This window comes from Diaphorina citri, unplaced genomic scaffold (assembly GCF_000475195.1).
Source record: "Diaphorina citri unplaced genomic scaffold, Diaci psyllid genome assembly version 1.1 scaffold555, whole genome shotgun sequence".
NCBI lineage: Eukaryota > Metazoa > Arthropoda > Insecta > Hemiptera > Psyllidae > Diaphorina > Diaphorina citri.
The window spans coordinates 83,366-103,984 of record NW_007377989.1 but is presented as its reverse complement, the minus strand read 5'-3'; the positions used below and the strand labels follow the sequence as shown (position 1 = coordinate 103,984).

The 20,619-nt window shown below is 38.3% G+C and overlaps 2 protein-coding genes across 4 annotated transcripts; one reads left to right on the top strand and one right to left on the bottom strand.

The window, feature by feature from the left end:
- Positions 1 to 1,112: 1,112 nt before the first annotated feature.
- LOC103510057 (obg-like ATPase 1) lies at positions 1,113 to 4,798 on the top strand. The gene is made up of 5 exons (XM_008474693.1): positions 1,113 to 1,152; positions 2,269 to 2,345; positions 3,806 to 3,847; positions 4,101 to 4,181; positions 4,556 to 4,798. Exons 1-5 carry the CDS (start codon positions 1,113 to 1,115, stop codon positions 4,796 to 4,798), a joined length of 483 nt encoding a protein of 160 aa, XP_008472915.1.
- Positions 4,799 to 4,950: 152 nt separating this feature from the next.
- LOC103510054 (obg-like ATPase 1) lies at positions 4,951 to 13,960 on the bottom strand. 3 transcript variants are annotated; one of them, XM_008474692.3, is made up of 11 exons: positions 13,829 to 13,960; positions 12,633 to 12,831; positions 12,328 to 12,388; positions 11,379 to 11,384; positions 10,590 to 10,717; positions 8,063 to 8,235; positions 7,717 to 7,797; positions 7,104 to 7,342; positions 6,184 to 6,280; positions 5,481 to 5,603; positions 4,951 to 5,131 (listed from the first exon to the last, which is right to left on the bottom strand). In XM_008474692.3, exons 2-11 carry the CDS (start codon positions 12,811 to 12,813, stop codon positions 5,021 to 5,023), a joined length of 1,200 nt encoding a protein of 399 aa, XP_008472914.1. In that variant the 5' UTR covers positions 12,814 to 12,831; positions 13,829 to 13,960; the 3' UTR covers positions 4,951 to 5,020. The 3 variants fall into 3 exon arrangements, with proteins under 3 accessions (XP_008472914.1, XP_008472912.1, XP_008472913.1); XM_008474690.3 differs by lacking the exon at positions 13,829 to 13,960 and adding an exon at positions 12,964 to 13,163; XM_008474691.3 differs by lacking the exons at positions 11,379 to 11,384; positions 13,829 to 13,960 and adding an exon at positions 12,964 to 13,161.
- Between the last annotated feature and the right edge of the window lie 6,659 nt (positions 13,961 to 20,619).

Sequence of the window (20,619 nt, the reverse complement as noted above, 5' to 3'; positions counted from 1 at the left end):
TTTTTTTTGGTGTATTTTTTTCACCCCCCCCAAGGGGGGGACGCTTTTTTTTTTTTTTTTTTTTTTTTTTTTTTTTTTTTCAGATAAGTCAGATAACATTGTTTCTTTGGCACATAGCTCACTCACCCTTCCTCAGTGATCTACAGTGTGTCAAATTTAGTGGTGTTTAGTTATAGGTAAGGCTGATTGTGGGTTTCATCAACCTTCCTTTTAGCCCCTAACCTAACAGCCATGTTGAGTCTACACAAATAAAATGGAATTTAACAGGCTGTTAGCTTAACAGGCCTGTTCCAGTTCTAGGGACTGAAAAAATATTGGTGAAGAAATTAGAAAACAACCCTTGGACTTACCAATAGTCCACTTCACCACGACAGATTATCTCTGGATCAAGTTAATTAAATCCTAGGTGGATTTGGGTTTAGTAAGTACAGGTAAATCTTTGATTAATCTCTATTTAGCTTAACTCCATACACAAAAAGCACACTCTGAAGCATATAGAGGCAACTGTCCCAAGGGATGGGTTAAGCTTTTACGAATCTACGAATCCCAAGATTCCCAGGAGTAATCGAATCCTGATAAGTGATAAGCCCTGACATGGGGTGATGGCCTCAAGGCTCTGTTAGTTGACCTGTTGATTAAGACACAAGACCAAGAACACCAGAAAGAAAAGAGAACCCGTACATAATGTAAAAATAGAGTATCAAAACTTACCTGTGACGTGATTATGAAGTACAGACTGTGAACTGTGGAGTGTAGTGTGTAGTATGTAGACAAGTAGACATCCATATGGGCTTTCTCAGTTTTCTCTCACGTACACGTGTATACACCGATTTACACGTTTGATTTGTTAACTTTCACACTGATAGAAATGTCCGAACTACGATTTAACTTAAATTGATCAGTTTTCAGTCGTTTTTACTATATATATTTTTACTTAAAAACTCTCTCCAACGTATGTAGATTATTTCAATTATTTGAATTAAATTTAAATTTACCGCCCATTCTTAAATTTAAATTTGTGTTTCCAAAAGAAAACGCAGGACGCGTTGACGCTAAAGTAGGGGAAGTGGAATGAAAAACACGCGTCGGGTTCGCATCGCACCCACGTCGGAATGAAAAACAGACCTAAGAGCAACCTCCGGGGTCGAGTGGGTATCACTCTAGGCTTGCACGCAGGAGGTCCGGGTTCGATTCGGGGCCGAGTTTTTTTTCAGCTCTGTGCTTGGAGTTCGGGGTGCACTCAGCCTTGTGAGGACAATTGAGTAGCTGCTTTAATCGAGTAGCGACCAGTGGCGGCATTACCAGAGTAAAAAAAAATATAGATAGGTATATCAGAAATAGTACAGGAGGCTCTTAGTAATGCTGTGATATCCACAAAAATTGTAAAGAAGCTCTCAGCTCCACCACAAATAAATCATGATTTAGATATTTAGATTTAGTTTTATTTTAATGGACGCGACTTTTTTGTTTTCTTTTCTTAAAATTTGTTTAACCTTTACCTCTGGGACTCTTCTCTTAGTTAGTAAATAGATCATTATAAATAAAAGGTTGAAAATCAGAAGAGAGTCAGGGAATTGAGCAAAATTTATCAAGAGCCGAAAATTTTCTTATATTTAAGCACCTGTCGGACAAGGTCTGTAGGGGAGAAATTTTGGCTAGCTTCTCGATGTACTTGCACTGTTGCCAAGTCGCAAGCCTACTAAAAATGGCAGTAAATTCAAATTAAATTGAATTTTCAACTTGAATCTTCGTTTGTTCTGTTTCATTTCAAAATACTTTTGAATCCTCGAAATACTTTCGAATCCTACACATTAAATAGGTACCTACGGGGAATAATAATTTTAGTTAGGAGCAATTATTTTACCGAATGGTCCCATCATGGTAAATTTACTCTGTCAATTTGCGCTAAGAATAATTTTATTATTGCCAGCCCAATAAGCTTGGTTGGTAGCGCGTCTGCCTTGTAAGCGCTAAGTCGCGGGTCCGATTCCCGACCGGGGCGGATTTTATCCTGAACGGATGATGTTCGTTCTCGGAACGGCTGGCTTTCCTCCTATCCTGTCTTCCTTCGATTTCGGGACGCTAAGACCCTAGCAGTCACAGTTCCCTCTGTTAAACCTCTCGAAAAAAAATCACTTGGATCCTTCTTTAAGTTAGTAAGAAGTAAGTACTTAGACAATTAAATAAAAGGTATAAAATCAGAAAAGAGTGGGGAAATTGAGGTAAATCAATAAAGAGCTAAACATTATTATCATTTTCTTCCCCTAGGAGCGTTCGAAGATGACGATGTAACGCACGTCGAAGGAGAAGTGAATCCAGTGCGAGATATTGAAATCATCATCATGGTAAGGGACCGTGTGAAAGCACCTTTTAACCGGACATTTTTGGCAGGAACTTTTTTGTTTACGAATTGAGAAGTTAGCATCCAACAATTTGAAATTCGGTGTTTTGTTTTTGCCTTTTTGGTTTGTTGGAGTTGGACTGATTTTTGGGAAAGTTCTGATTGCCAGAAGGAAATAAGTCACTTTCTAGGAGGAAATCTACCCTAGCTTTTCTATTTGCTTCACTAAAAGGTAAGTTACACCATCTAAACGTACTTGGGCCTTGCAGTTCTCTTATAATAACCACAGTTGCAATCCTAACCTTACTTTTGCTGTGTCCCATATCATTGCTCTGTAGATACCTAGGTGGTCAGTGGACTACTTATCTTCGTTTCTGTATGGTCTTTTGGTCTTCCCTATAAATGACTTCCAGTAAAAAAAAAAGCTGTTATGCCCGATCTTACGACAGAGTGTTCAGTCAATCCAGAGTTTAAAAAATACTTGCATATGTAAATCTAATGAGTGATGTCAAAGAAAACCCATCAAAGTGTTAACTCTCAGTGGTAAGATTGGCCATTAGTAATAATGCTGTCTAAAGATACAAAGATTTTTTTTTTTTTAAACTCTCAGCTTCACCACATAATTTTATTTATGCTTGATTTTTCATCAAAAAGTATGAGAGCCATTTTTTTTTTACTATTGACTGGGACTGAAACAGCAAAGCTCAAACTTTCTGCATGGCAAGCAGGTAGTATCATACCACTAGACCAATTACCAACTGTGTACCCAACTGACTGGCATTAACTGATCAAGATGACGTCAGTTCATGTGTCAGTTCGTGATGACGTCAGTTCATGCGTAAACCATGGCTGTTTCAACGTTTTTTTTTTTTTTGCGACCTTTTAGCGACATTTTAGGGGATTTAGAGACCGTATGATGTTTTTGAGTGCGCCAATGCACTTTTTGGGTACTTTTACATCGGAATAGGACTCTATCTCGAAAAAAATTGTCATTTGGTTGTGCCCCATTACCAACTGTGTACCCAACTGACTGACATGAACTGATCAACCCCATCTCAGCTGTTTTTTGGACACTTGATAATTTTATAATCAGTGGTATTGATCTCTATTGTTATTGATTCAATTTTGCCACCTTTACTATTTTAGTTTCTCTGTAATGTACTAGCAGAAGACAGAGAGTAGAAAAACCATGTGAAAGTAATAGGAACATTGCCAATAAAATAAAAAGGCAATAGCCTCAGTTCTAAGATATAGTCCAGTGAAGTTATGGTTTTGACAAATGTATTGCACAAGTTTAAAGTGCTAAGACATTCAATACCTGTCATATTATTCCTAGCCATATTAATATCTCAGGTAAAATACCTGAGTAATTACTTTGTTTTTAATTGTATTGTTATTTATTATAGCTTAGACCTAAGGTACATTATTATAGCATAGACAAGAGTACCCAACTTTAATTTTTAAATATTGGTGCAGCGAGGCGACAAGAAACTCAAACCCGAATATGTAAGTGAAGTGTGGTTCTCATTTATTTACCTATTTATAAAGAATGGACATGAGGTAGGTACTCAATAGGGCTGCCTGGACGTTACTGACAAGAAACGCCGACCCTATGTAGAAAAAAGCTAGTAAGAAGGAGATTTAAAAAGAATAAATAGAGTATATCTTGTTTATCCTGCTCATTCAGCTACCCGTAAAATAATGATAATCATCATAAAATAACAATAATATTAATTCCTTTGTTATTCTCAATTTTCAGGACGCCCTCGTTAAGATCAAGGCTTTCGTGTGTGAGGGAGACAAGAGGCATGCTAGGTATGGCGACTGGAGTAATGCTGATGTAAGTAAAGTATTGATCAAGGCACTCACCTTGTAAATAGGAGGATGCATGTTGAATACTAGGCATGGAATTCTGCCCTTAGATCTTTAGAAACTTGACTACATAAGATGAGTAATGGGCAACTTGTTAACGTCTTTCTGCTAATGGCCGTGACCATTAATACCTCAGGAGCCATTATCCAACCTTGCACTCAACAGTGTAAGGGTGGGTTTCACCAACCTTATTTTTACAAATCAAATGGAACAGATTGTTAGCTTAACAGGCCTTCTAGGGGCTGAAAAAATATTGGTGAAATTTTCTCTCTGAAAAATACTTCCTTCATCATTCAGCCCTAGAGTTTCTGATATTTTGCCAATCTCTTTTCTAATTGCCAGATCGAACACTTGAACAAGCTCAACCTGCTGACGGCCAAAACCCAAATCTATCTAGTCAACCTCTCTGCCAAGGATTACATCAAGAAGAAGAACAAGTGGCTGCCCAAAATCAAGGAGTGGGTCGATGCCAATGACCCGGGCGCTACTATTATTCCGTTCTCTGGAGTGTTCGAACATCAACTCGTAGATATGCCGGATGATGAGCGACAGAGATATTTGGACGAACAAAAAGCTACCAGGTAAAGTAGAATAGAAAATACCCTGTTTAAAAATGAATAACAAAAAGAGAAAACAAATATAACAAGAAAGAACAAAAACAGAGAAAATACAAGAAAGACATTAATATACAAAATACCTTACTTTAAAAATAGAGTTAAAAAAAAAAAAAAAAAAAACACGCGCATATTAGCAAGGTAAAACCTCAAGGGGTGCTTCGTATGGGCCTCAGTCTTGGTTCGAATCTCGTTAAGCCTTCTTCTTCGGGTTAAGTCCAGCTCCAGCATTAAACTTGAAGAAGATAATGTCCCCATCTTCTACCGTGTAGGCGCGACCTTGCTGTCTGTACTTGCCTGCCGCCTGCAATCCAAGGAAGAGGAATCAAAGGGTTAATATCGCCTGCTATCAGAAGTCCCGGATTCGGTTCCCAAAAAAAAAAAAAAAAAAAAAAAAAAAACAATCGATTTAAATTTCAAATAAATCGTAAATCACTCGTAAATCGATTTAAATTTCAAATACCTACCTACCAGTTCTTTCATCCTTGAGCAATTTTTTTAGCCAATCAGATTATTTAAACCGAGATTAAAACTTAAACCGAGTTTAAACTTACTTTCTGGCCTTGGGGGTTAGAAAGCCAGGAAAAAAAGAAGAAAAGTGTTTTAAAGTTTCGAACCCGCGGTCTCCCGGATAGCAAATCAAGACAACTCACCCTACACGCTGCTTCGGACCCATGCTCCTTGAAGTCGTCAAAGTGCATCACCTCAGCCATGATGAATCCCTTCTCAAAGTCAGTGTGTATCCTTCCTGCAGCCTGGGGTGCCTTGGTCCCTTTCTGAAAACAATATCAACAACAATGTTTCAAGATTCATATGGGACATATTATATTCACAATAGGGCTGCCTGGAAGAGAGTTTAAATAGGAAAATGCTGGGAAGAAGAACATATGGGACATATTGCAATCATGAGCTTCCATTATAAGTTATAAATAAGAGAAAAAAGGACGTTCAATGAACATTCACAACCAATAAGGCGGTTTTTGTTTTGTTATTTATTAAACATTCTTAAATGCTTGTGACAAATGACGTTCCCCACCTAATTAATACCTTGTCTTGGACTCGAACCACCAATCTCCAGTCTAACGCGTTTAACCATAATTCTACTTCTTTTTCTTCTTCCTCGCCATTTCCCGTGTTCAGACGGGGTCGGTTATTTTCGTCAGTCTCTCAATCAGCCCCAGTTAGGGTGATCGCTTTGGGCAAAACAAAATGAAACCTTTAACCACTGAGGTTGGTTATTCACAATCACAAGCAAATAAAGAGCGAATATAATTTGAAGAAAAACTCTTTCCTTTAGCATGAAGAAAGGGGCGCACGGCGAGGTAAGTAAAGAGTAAAACCAATTTGATCACCCACCTGAATTGTCCAAGCTTTAACCTCGTCTTGTCCAGCAGTGAAGAAGTATTGTAGCTGTAGTGATTTGTATCCCTGAGTGATAATCTTGTCTAGGACACTGAAATTCAACATGTATATTTGTGATTAGGTAGGGTGTAAAAAAAAGATAAGAGAAAGCCAGCCGTTCCGAGAACGGACCTTACCTGTTCAGGATAAAGTCCGCCCTAGGTATGCTACCCTTCAAGCTAAGTAGACTGTCATATGCCACTATGAATTTCTCTCACAGAATAAAAGAAACAATTATGTGTGCTCGTTAGCTTGGAGGGTAGCGCGTCTGCCTTGTACGCGCTAGGTCGCGAGTTCGATTCCCGCCCGAGGCCACCTTAATACAAACAGATAAGATTCGTCCTCGGACCGATTGGCTTTCTCCTAGCTTGTCCTACTTATCTCTTCACTTTCGGGAAGGTAGGGTGGGGAAAAAAAAAAAAAAAAAGATAAGAGAAAGCCAGCCGTTCCGAGAACGGACCTTGCCTGTTCAGGATAAAGTCCGCCCTAGGTATGCTACCCTTCAAGCTAACTAGACTGTCATATCTCACTATGAATTTCTCTCACAGAATAAAAGAAACAATTATGTGTGCTAGTCAGCTTGGAAGGTAGCGCGTCTGCCTTGTAAGCGCTAGGTCGCGAGTTCGATTCCCGCCCGAGGCCACCTTAATGCAAACAGATAAGATTCGTCCTCGGAACGACTGGCTTTCTCCTATCTTGTCCTCCTTATCTCTTCACTTTCGGGGGGATAAGACCTCCAAAATTCCCTCTATGAAATAGGTATTTTGTATATTAATGTCTTTCTTGTATTTTCTCTGTTTTTGTTCTTTCTTGTTATATTTGTTTTCTCTTTTTGTTATTCATTTTTAAACAGGGTATTTTCTATTCTACTTTACCTGGTAGCTTTTTGTTCGTCCAAATATCTCTGTCGCTCATCATCCGGCATATCTACGAGTTGATGTTCGAACACTCCAGAGAACGGAATAATAGTAGCGCCCGGGTCATTGGCATCGACCCACTCCTTGATTTTGGGCAGCCACTTGTTCTTCTTCTTGATGTAATCCTTGGCAGAGAGGTTGACTAGATAGATTTGGGTTTTGGCCGTCAGCAGGTTGAGCTTGTTCAAGTGTTCGATCTGGCAATTAGAAAAGAGATTGGCAAAATATCAGAAACTCTAGGGCTGAATGATGAAGGAAGTATTTTTCAGAGAGAAAATTTCACCAATATTTTTTCAGCCCCTAGAAGGCCTGTTAAGCTAACAATCTGTTCCATTTGATTTGTAAAAATAAGGTTGGTGAAACCCACCCTTACACTGTTGAGTGCAAGGTTGGATAATGGCTCCTGAGGTATTAATGGTCACGGCCATTAGCAGAAAGACGTTAACAAGTTGCCCATTACTCATCTTATGTAGTCAAGTTTCTAAAGATCTAAGGGCAGAATTCCATGCCTAGTATTCAACATGCATCCTCCTATTTACAAGGTGAGTGCCTTGATCAATACTTTACTTACATCAGCATTACTCCAGTCGCCATACCTAGCATGCCTCTTGTCTCCCTCACACACGAAAGCCTTGATCTTAACGAGGGCGTCCTGAAAATTGAGAATAACAAAGGAATTAATATTATTGTTATTCTATGATGATTATCATTATTTTTACAGGTAGCTGAATGAGCAGGATAAACAAGATATATTCTATTCATTCTTTTTAAATCTCCTTCTTCTTACTAGCTTTTTCTACATAGGGTCGGCGTTTCTTGTCAGTAGCGTCCAGGCAGCCCTATTGTGTACCTACCTCATGTCCAATATGTCCATTCTTTATAAATAGGTAAATAAATGAGAACCACACTTCACTTACATATTCGGGTTTGAGTTTCTTGTCGCCTCGCTGCACCAGCTTCTCAATCTTGTTGATTTCCTTCTCAATGTGCTCTACATCTTTGAGTCTGAGTTCCTCGTTAATGATTTCAATATCTCGCACTGGATTCACTTCTCCTTCTACGTGCGTTACATCGTCATCTTCGAACGCTCCTAGGGGAAGAAAATGATAGTAATGTTTATTGATTTACCTCAATTTCCCCACTCTTTTCTGATTTTCTACCTTTTATTTAATTGTCTAAGTACTTACTTCTTACTAACTTAAAGAAGGATCCAAGTGATTTTTTTCAAGAGGTTTAACAGAGGGAACTGTGACTTCTAGGGTCTTATCGTCCCGAAATCGAAGGGAGAAGAAAGACAGGATAGGAGGAAAGCCAGCCGTTCCGAGAACGAACATCATCCGATGAGGATAAAATCCGCCCCGGTCGGGAATCGGACCCGCGACCTAGCGCTTACAAGGCAGACGCGCTACCAACCAAGCTTATTGGGCTGGCAATAATAAAATTATTCTTAGCGCAAATTGACAGAGGAAATATAAGAAAATTTTCGGCTCTTGATAAATTTTGCTCAATTCCCTGACTCTCTTCTGATTTTCTACCTTTTATTTTTAATGATCTATTTACTAACTAAGAGAAGAGTCCCAGAGGTTAAACAAATTTAAAGAAAAGAAAACAAAAAAGTCGCGTCCATTAAAATAAAACTAAATATCTAGGTAAATCATGATTTATTTGTGATTACAATTTTTGTGGATATCACAGCATTACTAAGAGCCTCCTGTAATATTTCTGATATATCTATATTTTTTCTTTTTACTCTGGTAATGCCGCCACTGGTCGCTACTCGATTAAAGTAGCTACTCAATTATCCTCACGAGGCTGAGTGCACCCCGAACTCCAAGCACAGAGCCGAAAAAACCTCGGCTCCGCCGGGAATCGAACCCGGGACTCCTGCGTGCAAGCCTAGTGTGATACCCACTCGGCCACGGAGGCCACTCTAGAATGTGAACTATCTACTGAGGTTAAAAGTTAAAGCTGTAGCGGACACAAACAGCCACTATTTATGTGGTCCCCCTTGACGTAAAAACTCATATAAGTAATTCAATTTTTTACTGTCCTATTTACTTTGTTTATTTACTTTTATTGTATACCTACTTTATTTACTTTTGTTCCTTTTTTTTACCCAGCTGTCCCTCGGGAATGATAAACTACGAATTTTTGTTCTCCTCTAACCTCCCTCCTTTCTAAGTGCCACGAAAAAAAAAAGAAAAAAAAAATGTGGAGTGAACATCACACAACCTAAATCTAAATGACGAATATTTTTGTGGTGAAGCTAAGAGCCTCTTCACAGTTTTTGTGGGTATCACAGCATTATCCGGATGTTTGATGTCCTGGCCATCAATATACCCTCGAAGTTAAGCAACGTTGCTCGTGGTTGGTATCCGGGGGTGGGTGACCTCCTAATCAGCAGAAGCGTATGGCGCCTCGGCCCTACTCAGGCTGATGTGTATCAATCAATCAAACAAATGTCCAAAACTTGCCACCGAAATTTATCTACCAGCAAGTGGAAAAGGTGCGTGATTTTCGCCAGTCACGGGAATCGAACCCTATAAGTGAACACTTAAAAAGAGAAGCACTACAAGAGAGGGGTACAAAAAAAGTGGAACAAAAGGGACAGAAGCCACTTGGTGTTAGTCTAATCATGAATCATAATGATCAACTTTCAAAAGGTCATAATCAAGGATTTTTTCTTTTTTAGATGATTGACAAGAAATAATTTTTATTCACAATATAATATCATGATTTTATTAGGCTTTCACCCACCCCACCATTTTTCCTGGAACTTTAAGATAAGAGGAAACTAAAGTAGGTACATGTAAAAAATCAAAAGAGATACTTATTTTCATTGGGATCAATTGTGCAGAAAGGGAAGTTCTCAGCGGCTGCTGAACTTTTGGTCAGGACATTGAAGAAGGTTGATTTTCCCACATTGGGCACTCCAACAATACCAACTTTCAAATTGGTACCAACTCTGCCCAGGAGCATCTTCTTTTCACCTTCATCTGTCTTTTTGGGTCCCATTTTCTTTTTAGAATCTGCCTGAAAAAAAAAAAAAAATATTTAAAAATTAAAGTTGGGTACTCTTGTCTATGCTATAATAATGTACCTTAGGTCTAAGCTATAATAAATGAGGTCTGTTTTTCATTCCGACGTGGGTGCGATGCGAACCCGACGCGTGTTTTTCATTCCACTTCCCCTACTTTAGCGTCAACGCTGCGTCTTAAATCCCTGATGCGAGTCTCGAGTAGCTTCAGGTTCCGCCATATTGTAATTGTATTGAGGGAAATGAAAAAAATGTTTCGTAATTTCTCCTCTAGATGTCGTCATGTTTGTTGAATTTCCACATTTTACTCCCACTCCTGACGCAGAGTGAACGTTAAGTTGACGCCGCATCGATGCGGCGTAGGAATGAAAAACAGACCTCTTTTGCTCCATTAAAATAAAACTTACTGCACAAATGAAAGATGGCATCGCAGGCACTGATGTGAGAGAGGAAAGCGTTGCCCAAACCCTGCCCCTCAGCTGCTCCCTTGACAAGACCGGCAATATCCACCACGTTGAGAAACGCTGGCACTTTACTGAAACACGAAATATTTGGATTATTGATATACCTAGGTACTCGTGGAATTACAAATATAGAACTGCATATAAAATTCCATGTAAAAGAACATCTTTAATCAGTTTAATGTAGTGTACATTGATCTAAAAAAAAACTAAATATTACTGGTTGAGTTACTAACTTTAACTTACCTCAAAGACTTCGTTTTAATATGTAGAATATTATTTTTTGTAGCATGCTAACAAAACAAACATGGACAAACAAGAAGTTGATCCCTCAATGCCAATGTTATCAAATAAGTGCACAGATAAAAAGATATTCAAAGCAATTCACCTGTTGAGCCAAGTGCTCAAGACCAATTTTGCTGTTTTCCTTTTTATTTATATCTAGGTAATTAGTATGAAATTAATCTTTTTGTTTCAGATGTGAAGGCATCCACTGATATCAACCTGGGACAAACAGTAGGTTACCACAACTTTGTCAATTGTCTGGGATTTGAACCAATTCAACATTATTGCTCTAACGAGGCTGAATAAATTTGAATTAAGCAGATGTTCCCGTGGATGGTCACCGTCCAAATACCCGTCACACTCGATGTTGCTTGACTTGGGTGATATGCTGGGAGCTGGTTGTATTGGTGATTTGGTTGCCATCCTTGGAATATTGAAAGTTGTACTTACGAGGTGCTGTAGGGGACAATCACAAATCAATTCAACTTTCAATAAAACAAGAATGACAATATCACAAACCACAAACAAATTTTTCAAGGCATTTTGATATTTGATAATAATACTGTATAGCTGCTTATGTAGGTATGTTTTGTCATAGCCAATCAAAAGTGATCAAACTTAATTAGGGCATAAATGATGCTGTAGGGGACAATCACAAATCAATTCAACTTTCAATAAAACAAGAATGACAATATCACAAACCACAAACAAATTTTTCAAGGCATGCATTTGATATTTGATAATAATACTGTATAGCTGCTTATGTAGGTATGTTTTGTCATAGCCAATTGAAAGTGATCAAACTTAATTAGGGCATAAATGGTGCCTTAAAAAACAGCAAATTCATGGTATTAATAAGCAAGTATGGAGTAACAAACAAAAGCTAGCTTTTAAAGAAGGGACATGCCATGCAAGTTTACAATTAACAAATGAACACAAAATAAACCAAAAGGGAAAAGTTACCTGTGTCTAAGGGTCCCATCTAAATATAGCTACTAGCTACCTTTCTGAGAAATACCTACTTCTTTATAATGAGGGACTCAAAAAAGATAATCTCATTTTAATAGTAAGTAGTAGTTTAATTCAATTATCACTCTTACCTGGCAGGTTTGTGGTAGGTGACGAATTCATGGTATTAATAAGCAAGTATGGAGTAACAAACAAAAGCTAGCTTTTAAAGAAGGGACATGCCATGCAAGTTTACAATTAACACAATTAACAAATGAACACAAAATAAACCAAAAGGGAAAAGTTACCTGTGTCTAAGGGTCCCATCTAAATAATATAGCTACTAGCTACCTTTCTGAGAAATACCTACTTCTTTGTAATGAGGGACTCAAAAAAGATAATCTCATTTTAATAGTAAGTAGATCTATTTTAATTCAATTATCACTCTTACCTGGCAGGTTTGTGGTAGGTGACAAGATAATTAAATCTCTCATCTGGTACAGGAACTCTACGTGCTGGAACAAAAGGGACAGAAGCCACTTGGTGTTAGTCTAATCATGAATCATAATGATCAACTTTCAAAAGGTCATAATCAAGGATTTTTTCTTTTTTAGATGATTGACAAGAAATAATTTTTATTCACAATATAATATCATGATTTTATTAGGCTTTCACCCACCCCACCATTTTTCCTGGAACTTTAAGATAAGAGGAAACTAAAGTAGGTACATGTAAAAAATCAAAAGAGATACTTATTTTCATTGGGATCAATTGTGCAGAAAGGGAAGTTCTCAGCGGCTGCTGAACTTTTGGTCAGGACATTGAAGAAGGTTGATTTTCCCACATTGGGCACTCCAACAATACCAACTTTCAAATTGGTACCAACTCTGCCCAGGAGCATCTTCTTTTCACCTTCATCTGTCTTTTTGGGTCCCATTTTCTTTTTAGAATCTGCCTGAAAAAAAAAAAAAAATATTTAAAAATTAAAGTTGGGTACTCTTGTCTATGCTATAATAATGTACCTTAGGTCTAAGCTATAATAAATAACAATACAATTAAAAACAAAGTAATTACTCAGGTATTTTACCTGAGATATTAATATGGCTAGGAATAATATGACAGGTATTGAATGTCTTAGCACTTTAAACTTGTGCAATACATTTGTCAAAACCATAACTTCACTGGACTATATCTTAGAACTGAGGCTATTGCCTTTTTATTTTATTGGCAATGTTCCTATTACTTTCACATGGTTTTTCTACTCTCTGTCTTCTGCTAGTACATTACAGAGAAACTAAAATAGTAAAGGTGGCAAAATTGAATCAATAACAATAGAGATCAATACCACTGATTATAAAATTATCAAGTGTCCAAAAAACAGCTGAGATGGGGTTGATCAGTTAATGCCAGTCAGTTGGGTACACAGTTGGTAATTGGTCTAGTGGTATGATACTACCTGCTTGCCATGCAGAAAGTTTGAGCTTTGCTGTTTCAGTCCCAGTCAATAGTAAAAAAAAAATGGCTCTCATACTTTTTGATGAAAAATCAAGCATAAATAAAATTATGTGGTGAAGCTGAGAGTTTAAAAAAAAAAAAATCTTTGTATCTTTAGACAGCATTATTACTAATGGCCAATCTTACCACTGAGAGTTAACACTTTGATGGGTTTTCTTTGACATCACTCATTAGATTTACATATGCAAGTATTTTTTAAACTCTGGATTGACTGAACACTCTGTCGTAAGATCGGGCATAACAGCTTTTTTTTTTACTGGAAGTCATTTATAGGGAAGACCAAAAGACCATACAGAAACGAAGATAAGTAGTCCACTGACCACCTAGGTATCTACAGAGCAATGATATGGGACACAGCAAAAGTAAGGTTAGGATTGCAACTGTGGTTATTATAAGAGAACTGCAAGGCCCAAGTACGTTTAGATGGTGTAACTTACCTTTTAGTGAAGCAAATAGAAAAGCTAGGGTAGATTTCCTCCTAGAAAGTGACTTATTTCCTTCTGGCAATCAGAACTTTCCCAAAAATCAGTCCAACTCCAACAAACCAAAAAGGCAAAAACACCGAATTTCAAATTGTAGGATGCTAACTTCTCAATTCGTAAACAAAAAAGTTCCTGCCAAAAATGTCCGGTTAAAAGGTGCTTTCACACGGTCCCTTACCATGATGGGACCATTCGGTAAAATAATTGCTCCTAACTAAAATTATTATTCCCCTTATTTAAATGTGTAGGATTCGAAAGTATTTCGAGGATTCAAAAGTATTTTGAAATTAAACAGAACAAACGAAGATTCAAGTTGAAAATTCAATTTAATTTGAATTTACTGCCATATTTAGTAGGCTTGCGACTTGGCAACAGTGCAAGTACATCGAGAAGCTAGCCAAAATTTCTCCCCTACAGACCTTGTCCGACAGGTGCTGCTTCCTGCGTTTTCTTTTGGAAACACAAATTTAAATTTAAGAATGGGCGGTAAATTTAAATTTAATTCAAATAATCTACATACGTTGGAGAGAGTTTTTAAGTAAAAATATAGTAAAAATGACTGAAAAACTGATCAATTTAAGTTAAATCGTAGTTCGGACATTTCTATCAGTGTAAAAGTTAACAAATCAAACGTGTAAATCGGTGTATACACGTGCACGTGAGAGAAAACTGAGAAAGCCCATATGGATGTCTACTTGTCTACATACTACACTCCACAGTTCACAGTCTGTACTTCATAATCACGTCACAGGTAAGTTTTGATATTTCCTAGATCTCTTGCCTCTATTTTTACATTATGTACGGGTTCTCTTTTCTTTCTGGTCTTCTTGGTCTTGTGTCTTAATCAACAGGTTAACTAACGGAGCCTTGGGGCCATCGCCATCACCCCAAGTCGGCTTATCACTTATCAGAATTTGATTACTCCTGGGAATCTTGGGATTCGTAGATTCGTAAAAGCTTAACCCATCCCTTGGGACAGTTGCCTCTATAAGCTTCAGAGTGGGCTTTTTGTGTATGGAGTTAAGCTAAATAGAAATTAATCAAAGATTTACCTGTACTTACCAAACCCAAATCCACCTAGGATTTAATTAACTTGATCCAGAGATAATCTGTTGTGGTGAAGTGGACTATTGGTAAGTCCAAGGGTGGTTTTCTTATTTCTTCACCAATATTTTTTCAGTCCCTAGAACTGGAACAGGCCTGTTAAGCTAACAGCCTGTTAAATTCCATTTTATTTGTGTAGACTCAACATGGCTGTTAGGTTAGGGGCTAAAAGGAAGGTTGATGAAACCCACAATCAGCCTTACCTAATAACTTAACACCACTAAATTTGACACAACACTGTAGATCACTGAGGAAGGGTGAGTCAGCTACATATATGTGCCGAAGAAACAATGTTATCTGACTTATCTGTAAAAAAAAAAGAAAAAAAAAAAAAAAAATGCTGCTCTCCTCTGGGAAGGTTGCAAAAATTAACACTAATCAATAAATCAGTAGGGTTCATAAGGTACCTACCTACATTCTTGTTTTTCATGAAATCTGACTGAATGCAAGAAAAGTACCTAAAGTGACATGTTTATAGTCTTTTGTACTGCTGAAAGCTAAACATTCCATTAAAGCAGGGTCCACACCCACCACAGGTAAACTTGACAAGTCCAGTTTTACTTGACAAGTAGCCTGCTGCATCTGGACAATAAACTTGGAGGGGGGGATTAATCTCATCAATTGCTGCTCCTAACTCCTGAAGAGTTGGCAGATTATCTCTTGCTAAGCTATGATTACACAATCTGCTTGATGCTAAGTTTGCTAAGATATCAGTTGCCAACCAAACACTGAAGTTAGCCTGCTGTGGTGAATAAACTTGGGGGGGGGGGGGGGTTAATCTCATCAATTTCTGCTCCTAACTCCTGAAGAGTTGGCAGATTATCTCTTGCTAAGCTATGATGCTAAGTTTGCTAAGACATCAGTTGCCAACCAAACACTGAAGTTAAGAAACACTGTCCGTGGTTGATATTTGACCATCTGGACTAAAGTGTCCTGGTGACAAAAACAATTCAAAACAGTAAGGTGCTCTACCTTTACCCTAGTGTTCTCGATCAGTGCTCCTATAAACAGCTGTACAACATAAAAAAAAGCCAATTTTAATTGAATAAAACTATTTTTCTCTCTTTCTCCTCTTAATTAGGAGATTTTGTGAAAAACGAATTAATCATTGAACATAATTATTTGACTCTGTGTACACTTTTCTTTTTCCAATTCATCAACGTAATTCCACGAAGGGTCGCTCAACATCTGGCCTTTTGTAGGCTCCCAAAGTATACTTTGTGTTCGAATTATTATATTTAAATACAAAAATTCCCTTGTCACGAGAAAGAGAGGGCGTGGAACCGTCTTGTTATAAACAACAATGAAACAGGAGTTAGAGTTTACAGGAGGGAGCAAACAAAAAAATTCTTAAAAATTATAGCCTTTAATGACCCCGAGGACATTTTTCGCTTGGGCTTTTCAAAAAGGGCGGGCCCCAAAAAGCGCCCCTGGGCGGCGAAGGGCGTTGTTTACGAGCGTGTGCTAGGGCAACATGACATGTGAGAAATTTTAATGCCCCTTTATGTTGTGTGTGACAGTCTGAGGGCTTTGCTAGACTTAACTGGGGATCGCCCGGACCTACGACTTTGTTTATGCTTAAATAAGTAGGTACCTACATTTATTTTATGTTTCTTTGCCTGAGAATTTACCTTCAATATCGGGCAATGAAGTAAGTACCTACCTAGGTGCTTTAGTAAATACTAAATTAGGTAAGTAGGTAGTAGTACTATGCTACTATGTAAGTAATTAGGGACTTAGGTAATAATTTATTATTAGAAGACGTCAATGGGCTACGAGCGTGTGCTAGGGCAACATGACATGTGAGAAATTTTAATGCCCCTTTATGTTGTGTGTGACAGTCTGAGGGCTTTGCTAGACTCAACTAGGGATTGCCCGGATCTACGACTTTGTTCATGCTTAAATAAGTACCTACATTTATTTTATGTTTCTTTGCCTGAGAATTTACCTTCAATATCGGGTAATGAAGTAAGTACCTACCTAGGTGCTTTAGTAAATACTAAATTAGGTAAGTAGGTAGTAGTACTATGTAAGTTATTAGGTAGGTAATAATTTATTATTAGAAGACGTCAATGGGTTACTTTTTCATTTTCTAAGTCCAAGCAGTTGGTTATTTCGTTATTTACATTTACGTACTATGTACTTGCAAATTGATCTCTCTCTCTCTCTCTCTCTCTCTCTTTCTTTCTCTCTCCCTCTCCCTCTCCCTCTCCCTCTCTCTCTCTCTCTCTCTCTCTCTCTCTCCCTCTCCCTCCCTCCTGTTCGATGTGTTGTCAGCTTGTGCCACCGTATACCGGAAGTTAGACAACAATAAAGAGAGAGAGAGAGAGAGAGAGAGAGAGAGAGAATAATAGTATAGTGATATCAGGGACGGATTCATAATACACATAAGTATAACTTAATTAAAAGGGGCCCTGCTTTTGGGACACCCCCAAGGCCCTATTAGGCTTAAACTCTAATGAACAAATTTTCTCTGGTGAACATATTTGCTAAATTTCAAACACACAGGCAAACTAAGCAAAATCTTCGAGTTAAAATCTGCCGTTTTTTTATGACTCTATTTATCCCATTGAAATCAGAAGTGGAATGAAAAGCCTCAATGTCGATATGGCTACCTGATTTTTTTTTGAGAGAGAGAGAGAGAGAGAGAGAGAGAGAGAGAGAGAAAAGGTTGATAGAGGTTGATGTAACTGCTACGGCCTTATCGTCCCGAAAGCGAAAAGAGAAGGTAGACAGAATAGGAGAAAGGCAGCCGTTCCGAGAACGAACCTTATCTGTTTCGGATAAAATACGCCCCGAGCGGGAATCGAATCCGCCATCTAGCGCTAACAAGGCAGACGCTCTTCTCTCCAAGCAAACTAGGCTTGCAATTCTCTATCTAATTCTAAAGTATCCAGGTGAACAGATTTTATCACCACCGTATTAAATCCAAGCTGTGGGGATTACTTAGACACTAAATAAGTTTACGTTTATGGAAGTACCTATATTGTATGCATGGTGCATGTGCATATAAATACCTCACCATTTACATTGTGCACATGTACACTATAGGGTACATATGTATTTATTCTTACATAAAACGTATAAAAACGAATAAAATCCGCCCCGGGCGGGAATCGAACCCGCGGCCTAGCGCTTACAAGGCAGAAAATCTTAAAACTTTGAATTCACTTCATTCGTTCAGTTAAACCTTGCCTGCCCTGATTTTTTTTTTTTTTTTCAAAACTAAAAAGTAGAAAAAAAATGGAAAACCTAGAAAGTATGCTCTACGAGTCTACGCTTTCGTTTCTAATGTCAATGATGATAATTTTTTGTCCATATCACAAAAGAAAATTCAAATAATTACCTACCGGTAAATGTAGGTATTGGAGGGGGGGAGTCCGGTGTTGCCGTGTTGGGTCTGGTTTTGTAAAGTTCAACAGACGTTAATTCCTAATGGGAAAAGATTAGTGGAATGGCGAGACGCCCTTTAAATGGCATCTGAGGGGCCCAGGCCCGACGGAATTGTGAGGCCAGAGGATGATAAAAGAGGGCCAGGGCCTCCCAAATAGGTGCTGGAAAAAATCTTTAAAAGAGCAAATGTGATGGTATAATTTATTTATGAAAGTTCTGTTTATAATATTCTATCGTTCTAGCAACCTCCGTGCCCGAATGGGCATCACACTAGGCTTGCACGCCGCTCCGAAGGTCCCTGATTCCATTCTGGGCGGGGTCGAAGTGTCGAATAAAAAAAAAAAAAAAAATCCTCTGGTTGATTCAAAGAAAAAGGAAAAGTTTAAAAAGGGGAAAAAATTCAAAGGCTTCTTAATTTCTGCTCTTAATTCCTTCAAATGAGTTCCAATTAACTCAGCAAGTGTTAACGCCCCTGGGGCATCTAGGGGTGTTCCAGTGGAAGGGCACGGGTTCGTACCTCGAAGGGGCGAAAAAAAAGTAAGGGTGGGGGCCTAAAAAAAAAAAAAAAAATCCTCTGGTTGATTCAAAGAAAAAGGAAAAGTTTAAAAAGGGGAAAAAATTCAAAGGCTTCTTAATTTCTGTTCTTAATTCCTTCAAATGAGTTCCAATTAACTCAGCAAGTGTTAACGCCCCTGGGGTATCTAGGGGTGTTCCAGTGGAAGGGCACGGGTTCGTACCTCGAAGGGGCGAAAAAAAAGTAAGGGTGGGGGCCGTGGGGGTCCCTCCCACACCCATTGGGGACCCCATGGGGAGGCTTTTCCTGGAAGAAAAGGAGGGGATTAACCCTTGGATTTTTTTTAAAGAGGTTTGACAGAGGGAACTGTAACTGCTATGGTCATATCGTCCCGAAATCGAAGAGAGAAGGAAGACAGGATAGGATAAAGCCAGCCGTTCCGAGAACGAACATTATCCCACCAGGATAAAATCCGCCCCGGGCGGGAATCGAATTAGGTTTGATAGAGTTAACTGTAACTGTCTGGGGCTGAGGGACGTTCAAAAGGAAGTAGACCAGCTTAGTTTGGCTGGGGGACTTTAAACAGGGAGTAAACCAGTCTGAATTTCCCTTACTAAAGAGATAGCAAATGTTGAGTGCGATAGGCATCCACTCGTAAAATGTCGGCCCGAAGCAATCACCCTAAGTTAGGGCTGATTGAGAGGCTGACGAAAAACACCGACCGCGTCTGTACACGGGAAAAGGCGAAGAAAAAGAAGAGGATAGAGTTAACTGTAACTGCTAAGATCTTATCGTCCCGAAAGCGAAGAGAAAAGAAGACAGGACAGGAGAAAGTCTGCCGTTCCGAGAACAAATTTAGTCTGTTTTTGATCTTTTTCAAGGGTTAATTTACTGTTGCTAAGTGAGCTAATTCGACCGAAACTTCAGCTCGAAATCTGTCAAACGGTTGAAATTTCCAACGACATTTTTTTAAAACATTAAATTCAAATAATTTTTGTTTACAATACAATATAAGTAGGTACATAATATAATAAGTACAAAATTACAATTGGTCTTCATAATGTTACTTAACTTACTTATATACTATGTAGGTTTGTAGGTATAGGTACATATGTAAACAAAGTAGAGTTTAGAGAGTTTAGTTAGAGAGAAAATAATAATAATACCTACTTAAATGAAAAATAAAAGGACAATTGACGCACCATAATAAATTAAAATAAAAAAAAGGACAATGAATGACTCTTTCAATGACAAAATGCTTTTTTTTTTAACTTTTAAATAATCCAGAGGGTTCTCTTTTCTTACCGAAAATACTATTTTGACGTAGGTGTTATAACCTTCTACTTGTTCAGAAATGCAGTCCGATCGAATTTTGAGCACCGCAGGCGAAATTTTTCAAAAGGTATTCGAAGATTTTTGGCTTTTTTTTTTTAGATTTAGGCAAGTTTTGTACAAATTTCAAAAAGCTTCGCGGGCCACGAAAATGGTCTGGCGGGCCGCTAGTTGGAAACCCCTAGTCTAAATAAAGAATCTCTGCCAGCCTAGTTAGCTTGGTTGGTAGCGCGTCTGGCTTGTAAGCGCTAGGCCGCGACTTTGATTCCCGGCCGGGGCGAATTTTATACGGATAATATTCGTTCGATCTCGGAACGGCTGGCTTTCTCATATCCTGTCTTCCTTCTCTCTTCCATTTCGGAAGGATAAGACCTCTCCGCAGTTACAGTTACAGTTCCCTAGG

Coding starts and splice junctions, on each gene's coding strand:
- LOC103510057 (XM_008474693.1), top strand. CDS start 1,113: ATGAAAAACAGACCTAAGAGCAACCTCCGGGGTCGAGTGG. Junction 1,153..2,268: donor CAACCTCCGGGGTCGAGTGG/GTATCACTCTAG, acceptor TTCTTCCCCTAG/GAGCGTTCGAAGATGACGAT. Junction 4,182..4,555: donor GCGACTGGAGTAATGCTGAT/GTAAGTAAAGTA, acceptor TCTAATTGCCAG/ATCGAACACTTGAACAAGCT.
- LOC103510054 (XM_008474690.3), bottom strand. CDS start 13,050: ATGGTTTTGACAAATGTATTGCACAAGTTTAAAGTGCTAAGACATTCA. Junction 7,798..8,062: donor AGAAACTCAAACCCGAATAT/GTAAGTGAAGTG, acceptor CTCAATTTTCAG/GACGCCCTCGTTAAGATCAA. Junction 6,281..7,103: donor GACGAACAAAAAGCTACCAG/GTAAAGTAGAAT, acceptor GTTGAATTTCAG/TGTCCTAGACAAGATTATCA.